This window comes from Antrostomus carolinensis, unplaced genomic scaffold, assembly GCF_000700745.2.
Source record: "Antrostomus carolinensis isolate BGI_N321 unplaced genomic scaffold, ASM70074v2 scaffold36238, whole genome shotgun sequence".
Taxonomy (NCBI): Eukaryota; Metazoa; Chordata; class Aves; order Caprimulgiformes; family Caprimulgidae; genus Antrostomus; species Antrostomus carolinensis.
This window is the reverse complement of record NW_010335670.1, coordinates 89,414-104,367: the sequence shown is the minus strand read 5'-3', so window position 1 is coordinate 104,367 and position 14,954 is coordinate 89,414. Positions and strand designations below refer to the sequence as shown.

The window sequence follows — 14,954 nt, the reverse complement described above, 5'->3', positions numbered from 1 at the left end:
AGAGCCTTACAATGTTTTTGAAAGTGAGACTTAACATGCTGCGCTCTCTTAACTGTTGTTTCCCTGATTTGTAGAAGCCTACAAATATCACATTTCCCAATGTGTTAATGTGTTTTAAATAAAGCACTGACATGGCTGGCAGCGTGTTTCAGCATTTGTCTGATATCTTCCCCAAATAATGTCTGTCTCAGAAGCACTGTGAGGATAAATTAATATGGTAGAGAATGTTGTAGGTCACTAAAAGTGTGGGATTTTACAGTTATATAGGTAAGTAGGTACCTGTATCATATTCTTATAAGATGTTAGGGGAATTTGAGAACTTTTTAGCCTGGTTTCCAAAGAAATGAGGCTTATGCTTCTTAAAATTTTAACTTCCTGTCAAATGTGGTCAAAATATAGACAGGAAGACAAATTTCATTATTTCTGTTGCTCACAGAACAACTTGTGGGGCATTTAGAGTCTGAGCTGAAATTTTTCTTACTTTAGATTCATGGCTACTCTTGCATAAACTTTGGGATCAGCAGTGGATGGCACTAAGAAACAAGGCATATAGTTCAAGCCTTTCCTTTGTGTTTTGTGACTAGCACTATGTATTTGAATTTGAGAGACAGAATTTAACCAGAAAAATGATTCAGATCTTGTCCGTTGGTCTCTTCCAATAGCAGCTCTGCTCTGTGCAGAGGTTATACTTGGAGTGAGAGCTGGCTCATTTCTATTTCCTCTATACTCATTTACACACTTACTTTTCATGCAGAGTAAGGTCCTACGCCATTTTTCTGTGGCTCTGAGCTTCCAGATTCATCACCTCTGCTCAAGACAGGTTTTTGGTCTTACTTTGCCGCCAGCTACTGAAATTGTTTCCCACTATTTGATAGGAATTCTAACTTCTCCCCAAAGGTGTCTATAGATTTTCTATTTTATAAACCTGTCCTAAGTTCCATTAATTGATTGCTTAATGACATCTCCTGCACCTGAAAGCTATATTTATGTATACCTTAGAGAAAATAATTCAAGCACCTGTATTATCATATTATCCAAGTATTTAAGCAAAGTTAATCATCCTCTTCATCTTTCCTAGCCTGATTCTTGAACTGGTCATTGCAGAAGACTGGATGTTTTTATGGATGCTTTGCCTGGTGCCACAGAGCTAAAGGTGAAAGTACTAATTCAAGCATAAAAAGATGCAGTAACTTTTTTCCTTTTCTTTTGCAGTGCAATTTTCCAGAGAACCAGGATGGCTAGAAGGCACGTTAAATGGCAAGAGAGGACTTATTCCACAAAACTATGTTCAGTTTTTATAGCTCTGTACACTGAACGCCAAGAAGGTGTACATGGTATCCATGGATTTTTGTTATAGTCACTTCTCTCCACTTTTGTGACTGCTTTTAATCAATGAAGAGCCTGACTATGGGTTGAAGATCCTCATCTGTATAAAGACATTAAGTGTTGTCAAATATGAGTTGCAAGAAAAGATTCTTTAAGGGTTGGAGTGGGTGGGGGGACAAGGAAGGGGGATGGAGGGATAGATGATTTTTTTAATAGGGTGGGGTTTTTTTAATTGTAAAGAGCAGTAGTGGTATGTTTGTTTGCAAGATAACTAGCATTTTAAGTCAAATATTTAGTTGATCTGTGACTCAACTATCAGTTGAAGAAGATTTTTTTATAAACTTTGTGTCCTGGAGATTATGCATCGATAACCAGCATTTTTAAGAGAATATTATTTGGGTTTGGAAAATAATGTTAGAAGCATAGAATCATAGCATGGTCTGGGTTGGAATGGACCTTTAAGCTCATCTAGTTCCAACCCCCCTGCCATCAGCAGGGACACCTTCCACTAGACCAGGTTGCTCAAAGCCTCATCCAGCCTGGCCTTGAACACTTCCAGGGAGGGGGCATCCACAGCTTCTCTGGGCAACCTGTTCCAGTGTCTGACGACCCTCACAGGAAAGAATTTCTTCCTAATGTCTAATCTAAACCTAAAAACTATCATACTGACAAATTATATTTCAAAGTGGAATAGACAGTATGGAACAGACACCAGTAAGTAAAAGAATAGCTATTGAGACATGACATTTTTCAAATGTCTTCAAAGAACACATTCGTTTATGTTGTGTGTAAGATTTCATTTATTTTTTAAAGATAAGACACATGAACTTTTATTACAGGCTCCTATATGTCATGGTTCCTTTGCTACTCAAAAATATCACTGTAAATGAAATAAAATGTTATTTGCTATTTGACCTAAATCATTCCTATGTTGGAGAATATTTTGCTCTGGTTCTGTAAGTTACGATGTGAAATAATTATTGGCAGCTGTATGCAGTCAGCCTCAAGCAGGCTCCAAAATGGATGGGGAACTCTCCTTGCTTAAAACAGGCAACTCTGCAAGCTCAAGCCAAGAGGAAAAGAGAATCTCTGGCTAGGATCCTTATGCATCCTGCAGGCATCTTGCATTTTATCTGCTGTCTGTCTGTCTAGCTCCTCCTTTAGCTTCCCTTTCTTCCTCCCCTGTAATTGTCAATTTGAAGGTCTTAATGATACTTCATAGTATCAGCATCCCGAAGTAGCTGCCTTGTAATTTGTAGAGCTGTTTGAGTAGGAAGAGAGTTATCTGTGGTCATAGAAAAACCTTCCAGAAATCTTGTGGTATATAAATCTATGCCTTGTGATGAAAAAAAACAAGTTATGTGCTGTTTATCATTAATCTTTGTATTTTTCTCTCCTTCCAAGTAAGACCTTCTGGGAGGCAGTGGAGAGGATGCAGGAAAATATGACGGGATGACATGCTAATACAGGCTCACCTATTTGTTAAATTGGACTTTGTGGATTTTGAGTCATTCGCTGCAGATGTACTTAGCTTGCAAGTTTTTCTAACTAATGTGATGAGTAAACCAGTTAACAGTCAATGCTGCCTGAAGGTTATGATGGCTTTCCCCGCCCCCCATCTTAAGATTTAACTCCATACCATTATTTTGTTCCTTTGCCCAGACTCCATAGGCCATTGGAGTATGCACAAATCATTTCCAGATGGAGCAATGGTGGAGCCAGGTCAGTGCAGCTCTCCAGCACGAAACCTCAGAGCCTGGAGGAATTTCATTTGGTGTATTCTCATGATGTTTGAGCAGTGACTCTCTGCCATACAGCTTTTAAGCAATTCTTGTCTTGGCATAGCGGCTGAGTGACCCAAGCACTGAAGATGACTTTTGGACTTTTGTGAAGGAGATCAAATTCTTTAATTTTTCTCCTGGAGTCAGTGTTCAGGAAATAGTTGCAGCAGTACCTACAGCAACAGAGTGCAGGTTTCCTTACTCAGATTTGTTCACGTGGCAAAGCGCAGTTCTTCCTGGGTATCGCGTGGCCTGGACCCGCTGCTCTAGCAATTCATTTGTGGCCTTAAAGAGTCATTCTGGAGGTAGGATGGTGTTTATGTGGCCAGACTCAGTTTTCATGGCTACCTGTTGGTGGAAAACGTTGAGAGAAGACGGAGAAGGTAAATCTTTGGTACCATCTGAGTAGGTGAGGCAGCTAGGCATGCTACCTTGTCAGATAGCATGGCTGCAATCATGTGAAGCTTACAAGCTTTGTAGGTCACTTGCATTTGTTTTGTTGTTGTTTAAAACATGCACTGCATGTTTGATCTTGTTCTGGCTGCTGTCTTACTAAATTCTCTAGCTCTGTGGTTGCTCTGTGGTTTGGTTTGAGGTTTGGTGTTTTTTTGGTTTTTTTTTTGGTTTTTTGTTTGTTTTAGTTTTTTCTTTTAACTGAGGTGCTTTAAAAAGGCAGGTATATATAGAGAAGGAATGAAAGACTTAATGTCTCTTCAAGTTAGTCCTGTGACCCTATTTGACTTTAGGTGAGATGTTTTGAGACTCTTGTTACTTCTGGAGCCACACAGAACCCAAACAAGACGAAAACTTTTCTGCTGAGACATGGTACACTGAGCAGAGGTAATACTAATCCAAACTTTCTCACATCCTAGACACCAAGGGCAGTGGTGTGAGCCGAGCCAGATCAGATCTGGCTTTCACGCAAACCACGCTGCGTCTTAGGAATTTAGTTGTGGTAACTGCTACCCACTGTATGGGTTTCCACATCAGCCCGGTCATACCAATGCTGAGTACAGACTTACACAGCCGAGTAGCCATGGCACATCTCATTCTCCATCCTCACTGCTGAACAGTGCTGTAAATGATGCCCTCAGACTGTTTGGAAGTAGAGATTAAAGGTTACCAAAAATTAAAAAATCATATAAGAAGATCCTTTGAGATAGTTTTCTTTCCTGAGGCTGGGCTTAGCGCGTGCCTCTTGTCGGTCTTCTCCATGGCTTGGTACATTTGGGAGGAGCAGAATCATGCAGTGTTAACTTGGGGCAGGAGGGAGGATAGAGAATCAGTTGTGGAGAAAGCTGGTCACGGGGCTCTTCTCATTTGGCTTGGCAGCAGGAGTGGTCGTTCTCCATGGGTCTGGCCTGACTCCATCTGCTCATGGGGAACTGCTCGTGTCGCAGCTGTGGGTACAGGTTCAGCTTCAGCCTCAGGTTAGTTCTCCCCTCCCTTGCTATGCACAGGTTACTGTGTGTGGGGACATGGACTTGTCAGTTTTCAAAAGCAGAGACTGAATGCATGACAGGCTGAGAATTAGGGAAAAGAAAAAACATTTTGTGTTTTGTTTTGGTTTGGTTTTTTTATGCAAAATTACATTTGCCTCGCCATCACTGTGGCGCCAAAGATTGAATCCCTCAGCCTGGACATTAAGGCTGAATATGTGTTTGCTGAATAATTAATGGAAAAGCTGAGACTCCTGACTACCTGGGATCGGGAGAAATTTACGGTCTGTGTTAGTCACTGCACAGGGCCCAGCTCTGTGCCTTGGCCAGGCACCATTTTCACTCTGCTGGGTGAAAAACCCTGGGGTTTTCAGGCTACTGAACATTGTTAATTACTGTCCCAGGTGACCTTCATGGAAGGTTTCCTTCTGATGCCCAATCTTTCACTGCCTGATTTATCTGCCCTGTAATGAAATTAAGTATTCTTGCTACACTGCTTATGACTTCTGCTGCTCTGTAATTTTATCACGGAAAAGACTCAGGAGAAACTTGCCTCTCTCAATGCTCTGTTCCTTGTTCTCCTTCTCTTAACCCGTGTCACAATTCTTACCTGTTTTGCACTTTAAAGAGAAAAGTCCATCCGTTGCTGCCAGAGGGCTTACGTAGGCTGTAAATGCACCGGCGCTAAGCACAGTGTCACTGAAAGACCTCACTGGCATTTCACCTTTTAAACTGAATGTGCCTTGGACATCGTTTTCTACATCAGAGTTCAACTGGGTGCCCTCATCTGTGCTTGCAGGAACCACAGGTAAGCACCAAATAAACTTCATCCTATTGACGTCTACAATTAAACTGTCCTTTTAAAAACCCTATGGCATGGCATGTTTTTACCCAGCAAAATTTTTGAATCGAAAGGGCATTTTTTCACTCCTGTAGATACCTGAAAGCAAGCAGTGTCTCAGCTTGAGGTCAGACTACAAGTTTCATCACGATTTTAAGTAGTGATAGCGTTTTCTTATTTCTACAACAGCATATGACAGATACATCTGCTTGTAAACATACAGGAAATTTTTAGCACTGCTGATTCTTTACTATTCTTTCCTTCTGAGAATTCAGCAAACAGAAGGCAGGTGCAAGGATTTCTGGCAATAAAAAGTTTGTGTAACTTGTTATTAAAAAAAAAAAGGAATTAAATGGTGGTCTTACACTAGAGACTTAGCTTTGTGAAGAACTTGGCAGTGAATTTTTGAGACAGTGCACAGAACAAGCCAGGATAGCAGGAGTTTTATTTCCCCCTCTAACTGTCTTTCTATAATTATAACTGGAAAAGACCTCACGCTGAGAAGGCAGTTTGATTTAGTCACTGGGGAAACCTTGGGTATATAAAACAGTGAACCTCTATTTCCATGAGAGGAATTCATTGGTCAGTGGGTACAGCAGCTTCAGGTTAACTGGCAGCCAGACTTGCCTGGCTAGTGGAGATTGGGGGGTTTGTCTATCTGAATGGGATGTAGCTTGTGCCCGTAACGGTGTCACCACGTTGTTTGGCACGTTATCCAGGTTAAATGAACCACATTCCTCATGGTTGGGCACTCCTTGTTCTACAGCATAAGTAGCTGCTCTCTGGCTGAAGCCATCACAGGTGCTGCATCATCCAAATTCATAGAGCTTGATGAAACCAAATTTCTAGATGTATGAAGAAAGCTGCATTGTTAATTACTTTATATCATTTCTAGATGAGCAGAAGCTTGTCTCTGTGGATATAACTGCACCAGCACCTATCTGAGATTAAAATGCAAGAAATACTTGCAATCAAACCAGTTTAATTCATGTATATTTGTACAATTTGTATAAAAAAAGGAAGAAAAAAAAAAGAAAAAGAAAAATAGGTACTTGCAGACATTAACATAAAGACCAAACAATATTTTCTATTTATTTAAAAAGCTTTAAACATACAGAAGCAAACCCCTAATTATAAATGCATCATTATGCATAGATTTTTACTGTTTACACCATACTGCTGGCTGCTTTTGTTTTTCATCCAGGAATCTAATTAAACTCCAAGAATTCTTAAAACATTCCTCTGAGCTTCCTGGCCTCAGAACTGCTGTCTATCTTATCAAGTCATTGACCTCCAGCTGAAAACATTGCTCTAAAAAAAGAAAAAGTCAAATCTTTAATAAACAATTAAAAGTGCATTAACTGTAGAATTGTTTAATTTCATAAATGTTTGAACAAGTCAGTGAAAAACACCACCCTGTGAATTAGCTTTTTGCATTATTGATTGTAAAGTAACTTTTTAATAGGATTTTGATATTGCAACTTTAATCTTTTCTATTTTGCGCAACCGTTCAGTCGCACCATGTGTAGTATTCCTGAAATACCCACTGCAGTACATTAACACTATTTTACATTTTAAACTGTCTTTACAATGCTCTTGCTGTATATCCCCGTTCCTTCTTACAACAAAATAATTTAGCTCAGTGACCAGAAGCCCACTTCTACAAGGTGTTTTAGTTTGTCTTGTATTTTGCAGGAGACAAATGCCTATTTCATTCTAAACAAATTCAAAAGAACGTTAACTTCCCAGTAGCTAAAAACTAGGGTTGTTGGGTTTTTTTGCTGTACACAGGTTTAGATAAAAAAAGTGATGGCTATTCTGCTTACGTGTCCTTGATAAGAGAATACTGCCTCTTACAACATCTATATCCAATTGTATCTATTATTTCAATGATCTCTAGCAAAAAATAATAATCAATGAATGGTTTCATCAACAACAGGTGATTAAAGTAAAGGATTTATTATAATCTGCTTACAGTTGTTTGCAAAGACAGACATACGTTTTTGCATAAAGATATAAATTGCTTTTTAAAACTAATTTAGTGTGTTTAATTATATGAAGTTTCTGTGAATTATGAATTGTACCAAACCAAGATTAAAAGTAATAAGGTACAAAAATAGGAGCAAACAGACAACAATTTGGACTGGGACAGGCATTTAACAATGACGTGTAGAATATGGCTTTGCTATTTTAACCAAGCAAAGTTACTCTGAGACAGAAAAGGAGGCAGTAACTTTGTTAATATAAAAAGCTGTTGCAGACTGTATTCACCCAGAACCTGGCTTTGAAACTTTCTATTTTAGACTTAAAAAAAAAAAAGTAAATGAAAAGATGGATGTATGACCATGTCTTTACTGTAAACAATCAGTCTGCATGCTGTGTATCTCACATTGGAAGTTTGGCTTTCATATTGCTGTGCAGGTCAGTAGTTAAAGATCTGCCTATGAATTAGACTTCCAAAATGCAAATAATATATGTATGTATATATTTATATATAAAAAACCCTCTCTGAATACAGTCTTTACAGATTACCCATTGCATAAGGCAGGTGTCATTTAAAAAGACAAGTAGCACTGACTGTCTTCAGTGCACCAAAGCGCACCTCAAAATCTGGACTCGGAAAGGGTGTAGAATTCTCAATTCGACCACCATTTAAAAGAAATGGTACATTCTGACCGGCCAAGGGACAAACTACAGCTCAAAAACACCAGTGGCACCCAGAGAGAACACTATAGATTAGGACTCTGAAAAACTATTCTATTTAAACATGAGCATATGGTAGCAACAGTTGAGCCTCAGAAAAGTTCACCTGTCCTCTATTCTACTCCAAAATTTTGTATTTGCTTATAAATTGTGAAATAGTGAAAATCACCTCAAAAAGTTTTTCTTTGCAGTCTTACTCTAGAGAAAACATTTTTGAGACAAAATCAGATCAACTGAGTTGAACTTGTAGCATGAACATTTGTCTTCTCAGATGTATTCTGATTATTACAAAAATGCTTACAAAATTACATACAGTTTGAGTTTATCACTAAAAATTCTACTCAGCTAATCTGCCCTTATCAGCACCTGACCATCCCTCTCACCACCACAAATCTGTTCAATATACTTACTGTAATGATCTGCATGTTCCCTTCATCATAACCAGAAATCGCTCTCCCCCCTCTGAAATAATAATCTGACCTTTTAAGATGTTTTACGTATCCAGTATTCAAAGGAAAAACAAACAATCTGGGAAACCTTAATAAAAAAAAGAAAAATCATTCAACATCTTATTTGCCCCTGTTCCCCTGAGGGAGAAAGGGACCAGAGGGCAAGGACTCACTATATCATTAAGCTGGCAAAAGCTTTGGAGAGCCTGTAATTTGTCTTGTTAAATGAAACCTTTGTGAAGTGGCAAACACAACATACTGTAGTTTCCTACAGAAATATGAAGCAGGATTTCTAAGATGTGCTCAAGTCACATATGCTTGCAAGCGAGACAAAAGGGAGAAAAATATAGAGGAAAAGGAAAGGCTTAAATACAACCAAAAAGGTTAAGTGTGGTTATTTACAACAGATACTGTAGGATGGTAAATTAGATATGATGCTAAAAAAGGCACAGCTTTCCCTTTCTTAAATACACTGTAAACGGTTCATTATGCATGCAGAACATTTCACTTTACAAAAAAATTACCTTGTTTGTTTAGACAAAGATAGTACTTAAATAGTCTCCAGCAAAATAGAGTTCTTTCAAAAATACTTTCCCATTCATCCTATTAACCATTAAAGATTTTTTTTTTTGTCTCATTTACAAAAGTTCCTTACACCTTATTTCAGGTCCTTCACAATTTATACATACAGCAATGTACAGTACAGCAAAAGACTGCAAAAAATTATTCGTAAAGCCAGCACAATAGATACTATAAATTGATACCAGGGCATTTGTTTTCACATCTTATCCTCTTTAATTAAATAGTAAATGGACACTTAACACAGTGTATATCATCTATGATGGGATAACATGGGACAACAAATGCCACAGGTGGGGATAACAGAGTATTCCACACCAAATGTTCTGTTATTACTTTACACGTTAGGGTTTTTGTGTGTGTGTGTGTGTGTGTATATGTGTGTGTGTATATATAGTTTTTGTTTGTTTTTTTTACAAGAAAAGAATATTAATGCCCCATATTGACTTTACGTTTTATGTGCAAACCAAGGGTAAGCTTTAAAAAGTTCTCATTAGTTCTCCAACCCTTTTAAAACAAGCAAACAATACCAGAAACTACATGGCATATTTAAAACTCCATCTGTTAAAATATCAAAATCAAAGAGTTATTGACTAGATATGGCTTTTCATCCAGAGGAACAGGAACATTTTCTAAGTGTTTTAGGGTTATGGGGTAATTTCCAAACATCTAGGTCTTGCCAAATCCGAGTCAACTGCTTTTCTTTCCCCAAACCCTTCATATGATTTTAGACTATTCAGAGACTGCTGAACAAGTGTAAATAGCATGTTTAAAATATGGTTTCTTGGGTTCTTCATGGGTGTGGAATAACACAGGGAAACTTAAGGCAGAGTTCTTCCATTTAAGACATTTTCTATCACTTCCTGTGAAAGTACAGGGGTTTGGCATTCCCAGATTCCACCTTTGGTAGCTGGTCACTGATGATTTCCACCAGCATGGCTGGAAACTCTACTTTCAGTGCCTGAGACTCTCGGAAGGTGTAGAAACAGAATTCCAGTAAGTCACTAACAAGCTGAAATACAGAAAGAAACATTTTTTAGGAAAGACACGAGAGAATTTCATATGCAAACAACAGCTCATTGACAGTGGATGAAATACCAAGAAATTACATCTTACTCTGACTTGGCAGTCCATTTGCAGGGGTTAAAAAGCAAACAAAACTACTCAAATCCCAAAGTGCTACTTAACTCATTTAAACCCAGCTAACTAGGAAAAACCAGGATACCACAGATTTGATTTTTTTTCAGTGTAACTGCATTTTTCATTTCACTAACAGGCAACTGGCCACCATGAAAACTATAGGTACTCAATGTCTATGAAAACAAAGCCTCCTACCCAGAGGGAAAAGATCAGCCATAAACTATTTTATCTCTAAATTTCAGCTGGATCCACAGTCGTTAAATCAGATTATTTGGTTAACTTCAGTGCACTCTCCAGGGGCCACAATGTACAACTGCTGGAGCAGCTGATGTTTTAGCTCAACAACATGAATGCTGTGTCACGCTGTAGCATTTCAGGTTTTATAGCATCACAGTCCATATGAAATTGTTCATCTGGTAAAGTATTTATATATAAATGCATTTTTTAATACACACCCTCCCTCCTCCCCAGCTTTTTTTCTGCTTACTACTCATTAAACTATAGAGGCAATATTTAGGGAAGCATTTATTTTTGGAAAAAACCCTCAAGTTGTCTATTTTTCTAGTGGTGGCTAACAGCATATTTTGCTTTCTCTCCGTGGCTTAAGCATAATGCTGAGAATTTTAAAGATAAATAATTCTAATTAGCTCTTCAGTGACAGAGAAGGAAGCTTTGTTCTGTAACACCACAACACTGAGTTATATACCTCCACCAGCAGAAGAAAACAGCACCTTGCACTGCAGCATGGCACTCCTTGGCTTCCTCTGGGGGACAGAAGTTTTTCACAGGTGAAACCAAATCCCAGGTCTCCCACATGGCAACTGACAGCCATTTTGTAATCCTCATAAAGGTGGTCTCCAGCTGAAGTACTACACAGCATTACAGGTACCACAAGCTTTTTGGTGTGTGGAAGAAAATACTGTGTGTCTTCAAAGTACCAATAAATTTTAGTCTGAATTCTTCTATCTTGTCTCAAGTTGTGTTGTTGTCATTTGTCAGTTACAGCGCTTCATTTTGGCCTACGTGTTACAGGAAGCACACTACAAGAATGAACATTAATTTTCCATTCTGAGTGTTCAAATTTGTTTTGTCTCTCGTTTTGTGTTATTTTCTCTACACAAAATTGCAAACTACAGTTTATCTTTGCTATAAAGCAACATGCCATCAGAGCAAGAGAAGTGTGAAGATGAGAAGACCTCTTCCAGCATCACTGCCTCGGTAACTACTTCTATTTTAATGATAAAAACATGACAGAGCAATCTTGTGGGTCAACTGAGCTGCACTTATCATGATCTTTAATAGTAAGAGAATAGTATTTCAAAACTATTTTTTTTTGGTTGGTGTGATCTAAATAAATCTCCTGAAGTCTTACAAGTTGTAGCTCTTACCTTTCCTTTAAGGAAAACACAAGTCAGCCAAGAGGAAGAGGCAAGTCAACTTCTGAGGCACTCTTTAGTGTATTCCTTTCCACTGCAGTTCACCAAATTACTGCATTGTGCAAGTGAGGAAAAACTAGAGCCTCTGCTGTTTAAAAATTACGCACAGCTTAATTTTTGTGCCTTATGTCCTTGCAAAGGACTTAAACCCTTTTTGCTTGTTTAGTTTATCAAACAGAAGTTTGTTGTTTCAATTCTTAACATGGAGAGTTGCACTCTGCAGTAAAGCCCCTGTTTAGAGTAAATAAAAGTGGACTTTTGCAAGGTGGAAAAGGAAATGTAAAAACAAACAAATAAATAAATAAATAGAGGCAGTAACAGACCACTGTCCTGTAGCACTGTACCTTACTGCTGATTTTCAGGACTTTCACAGCTGTTCTTGCAAACATACAAGCAATTTATGAACAACACAGAGAAGTGCTGAGACCACTCAAACACATGACTTTCTGCTGTTGAGCACTTCACAAGTCTGTCTGCTGTTGCTTAGTTCATTCCTGATGATCTGGCATGTAATGAGGCAATGCTAATTAATTAAACAGATGATGCACACTAAATAAGTAGCATAGACATAATTTGGTTTTTAAGGGAAAAAATGCTGATGTTCAAAGGTTCACTTGACCCACCAGGAGGAGGTTCTTTCTGCATATACCTTGTGCCAAAAATATTCCAATCGTAACACAAAACCAAATAAAGTGAAGGAAGCTGTTTCTTGATATAACTGCCACTACCTCCTCCTGGCCTGCGTCATCAAAAGCCAGCACCTAAGCAAACTAAGCCTTGCACCCCAACACAACCTTGGGTAATGACCTGCTGAAGGTACTGCTTCTCTTAAACTTGAACATGAGTAGTTTCACATCACTGAATGTCAGTGAGGGGGTGGGGGTCATCTCTGTCACACTGCCACCCATCCTTGCTGTGCTGATGGCTCACCTTCTGTGCAAGTCAAGCTGATTTCTGCCTTTCCACACTCTTGTGAAGCCTCTGAACGCAGTGAGATAGCTATCGCAGAAAAGCCTACGTGCAAATTATCAACTCTGCCTTCTTAACAAGCTCCTAGTAGTATCGAGTACATACCTATGTCTGGTGCATATGTGGTCAAGAGGGGAAATGAAAAATAGGAACATTCATGAAGATAACATGAACTATTCTGTACTATAAATGAGCTAGTTAGCAGTCCAGTGGGGAAAAATGAGGATGTGATCATGGATACTACCATGACATAGCACATTCTGTTTCTCACCACAGAGGAGAAAGGTTAAATTTACACAGCAAATTAAAATAAAATACCTAGAACCCCCCCCCATCATGTAATACTTGAGTTTGGAGCCTTAAGGATAATATATATTCTATACCTATTTAGTGTGCTAAACTTTTGTTCCTCTCTCTCTTTCTTAAGCAAAATTATCAACTTTAACATACTTGATAGCCACCAACCACTTTAAGAGACCAGGAGTATTAGGAAGCATGCCACGTGTGTCACAAGAACACGGGACTATGGTCAGGATCTTTTTAGCTACCACGTTAAAAGCTGCATGGCTCTTGGGGCTGGGGAAGTGTGGGAGAACCAAAGGCCACCTCAGAGGTACTAAAACATAAATACGATAAGGTCAGCTAGAGAAGGCTGAAAGACCAAGAACTGAGCCATGAGAAGTGCTTTTTTCCTGCAGGTGTGTGCTCACGTATTTTCAAAGGCACCATCCCCCCTGCCAACCCAGCAGCCCCGGCATTAAGAGGCACCGAAAGGATGAAAAAATCAGGTTCCACAGGCAGTGTTAATTTTGAAATGTGAGTACTTGCCTCTGCATCCCAAGCAACATTCATCTGATACAGTTTTGATTTATAACAGGAAAATAATTTAGCTAGTCTTTTGCTTCAAATGAGAAGTTCCCTCTTCAGTAATGAAATTAAAAAGTTTTCTTGCTTTTCTAACACACAAGCTCTGTCACTGCAGCAACAGTGACTGATACACTAGAGTGAGGTAACACAAGCTATCCAGCACTTCAAGATTTAGCTTAATTAATCTTCTAATCAAATATACCTCTGATTGTTCTTCAAAGGCTTCTAAAATCCCTGTGCTCTAAGAAGTCGTGACTACACCTGACTGCTTTTGCCCTCTGCTTCTCGAGGTTTATATTGGAAATGCTGACACCTCCTCCAGTACAGCAGCCTGAAAGGCAACTCTAATTAAGCAATGTGAATGAAAGTACCAGGGTTTTCACAAGCAGCGCAACAGTGACTAAAAACGTATTTACTTTTCCAGTCTCCAATTATTTCAGCTACTGAAGCACGCTTCTGAAGGGTTCCAGCTTAGCAGAGCTCAGACAGTGCAGGTAAGGCCACAACTAAAATAATTCCCATTTTTCTCGGGATGCAACAAGGACACTGTTCTTACTGCTTTAGTAGGTAGTTGTTCAACTTTGGAGCTGGCAATAAAACATGGCTCAGTACCTTTCATGGCATCGCAAGGCTCCCTCTGCACATGGGGGAATCAGGCTGGTGCCAGGGGACAGGAGCTCAGGTACCGCCTGCTCCCTGCGGGCACTGCCAGGCTTTGCCCAGCTGGGTCCTGGGTATCTCCCAGGATGGAGCCTGCAGCCTCTCTGGGCAGGCAAATACCACTAAATACATGAATATGAGCTGGGTTGCAGGGATGCAGACGCACAGGTCAGAACTGCCCTGTCCATGTCACTCAGACTGCTGTGAGACATGACAGCTCTTCTGCCAGCAAGCTATCAGTTGTTGGCTACCACCCTTCAATCATTAATTATGAAGCTTTCTCTCATCTCTGCCCTACAGTGTGCTGCATTTAAACACTTTCAAAACCATAGCAGCCTTAGTAATTCTAAGATTTTTACTTAATCAATCTTCGCATTTGTACACTGCATTAAGCGCCTCTGAGAAATAGAAGTATTAATCAAACATCATTTTCTGTTATTAGGGTGGGGTTTCTGTAAAATGGACTTTTTCACCCATACTGTTCTTCATAATTAAAAAAATTAATCCTTTAATGAAGCCCCTGAAGTTAATACAGTTACAGTGACCTTCAAGCACTTGCAGAATTTTGACAGCAAAAATAATTTATTTTAGTTTGGCAACCTCACCATGCCCTTTTATTTCCATAAACAGTTAAGAACTGTGTGATTTGCAAGGGTGCACATTTCTGTGCTCAGTTAGTTTTCTAACCTCAGAATCTCTCACAGTCTCCTAGTGTGGTATGAAAGCCCACAGTCCCTTCTCTATCAGAAGCATCTTTGCGATTA

The 14,954-nt window shown here is 39.1% G+C and overlaps 1 protein-coding gene across 1 annotated transcript in view; it reads right to left on the bottom strand.

Annotated features, from left to right (window-relative positions):
- Positions 1 to 6,352: 6,352 nt before the first annotated feature.
- Positions 6,353 to 14,954, bottom strand: part of LOC104530135 (mineralocorticoid receptor) — a 95,757-nt gene continuing 87,155 nt past the window's right edge. The window contains exon 7 of the mRNA XM_010174637.1: positions 6,353 to 10,130. Coding sequence (XP_010172939.1) covers positions 9,975 to 10,130 — 156 coding nt within the window. The 3' untranslated portion in view covers positions 6,353 to 9,974. The remainder of the gene's footprint in view (positions 10,131 to 14,954) is intronic.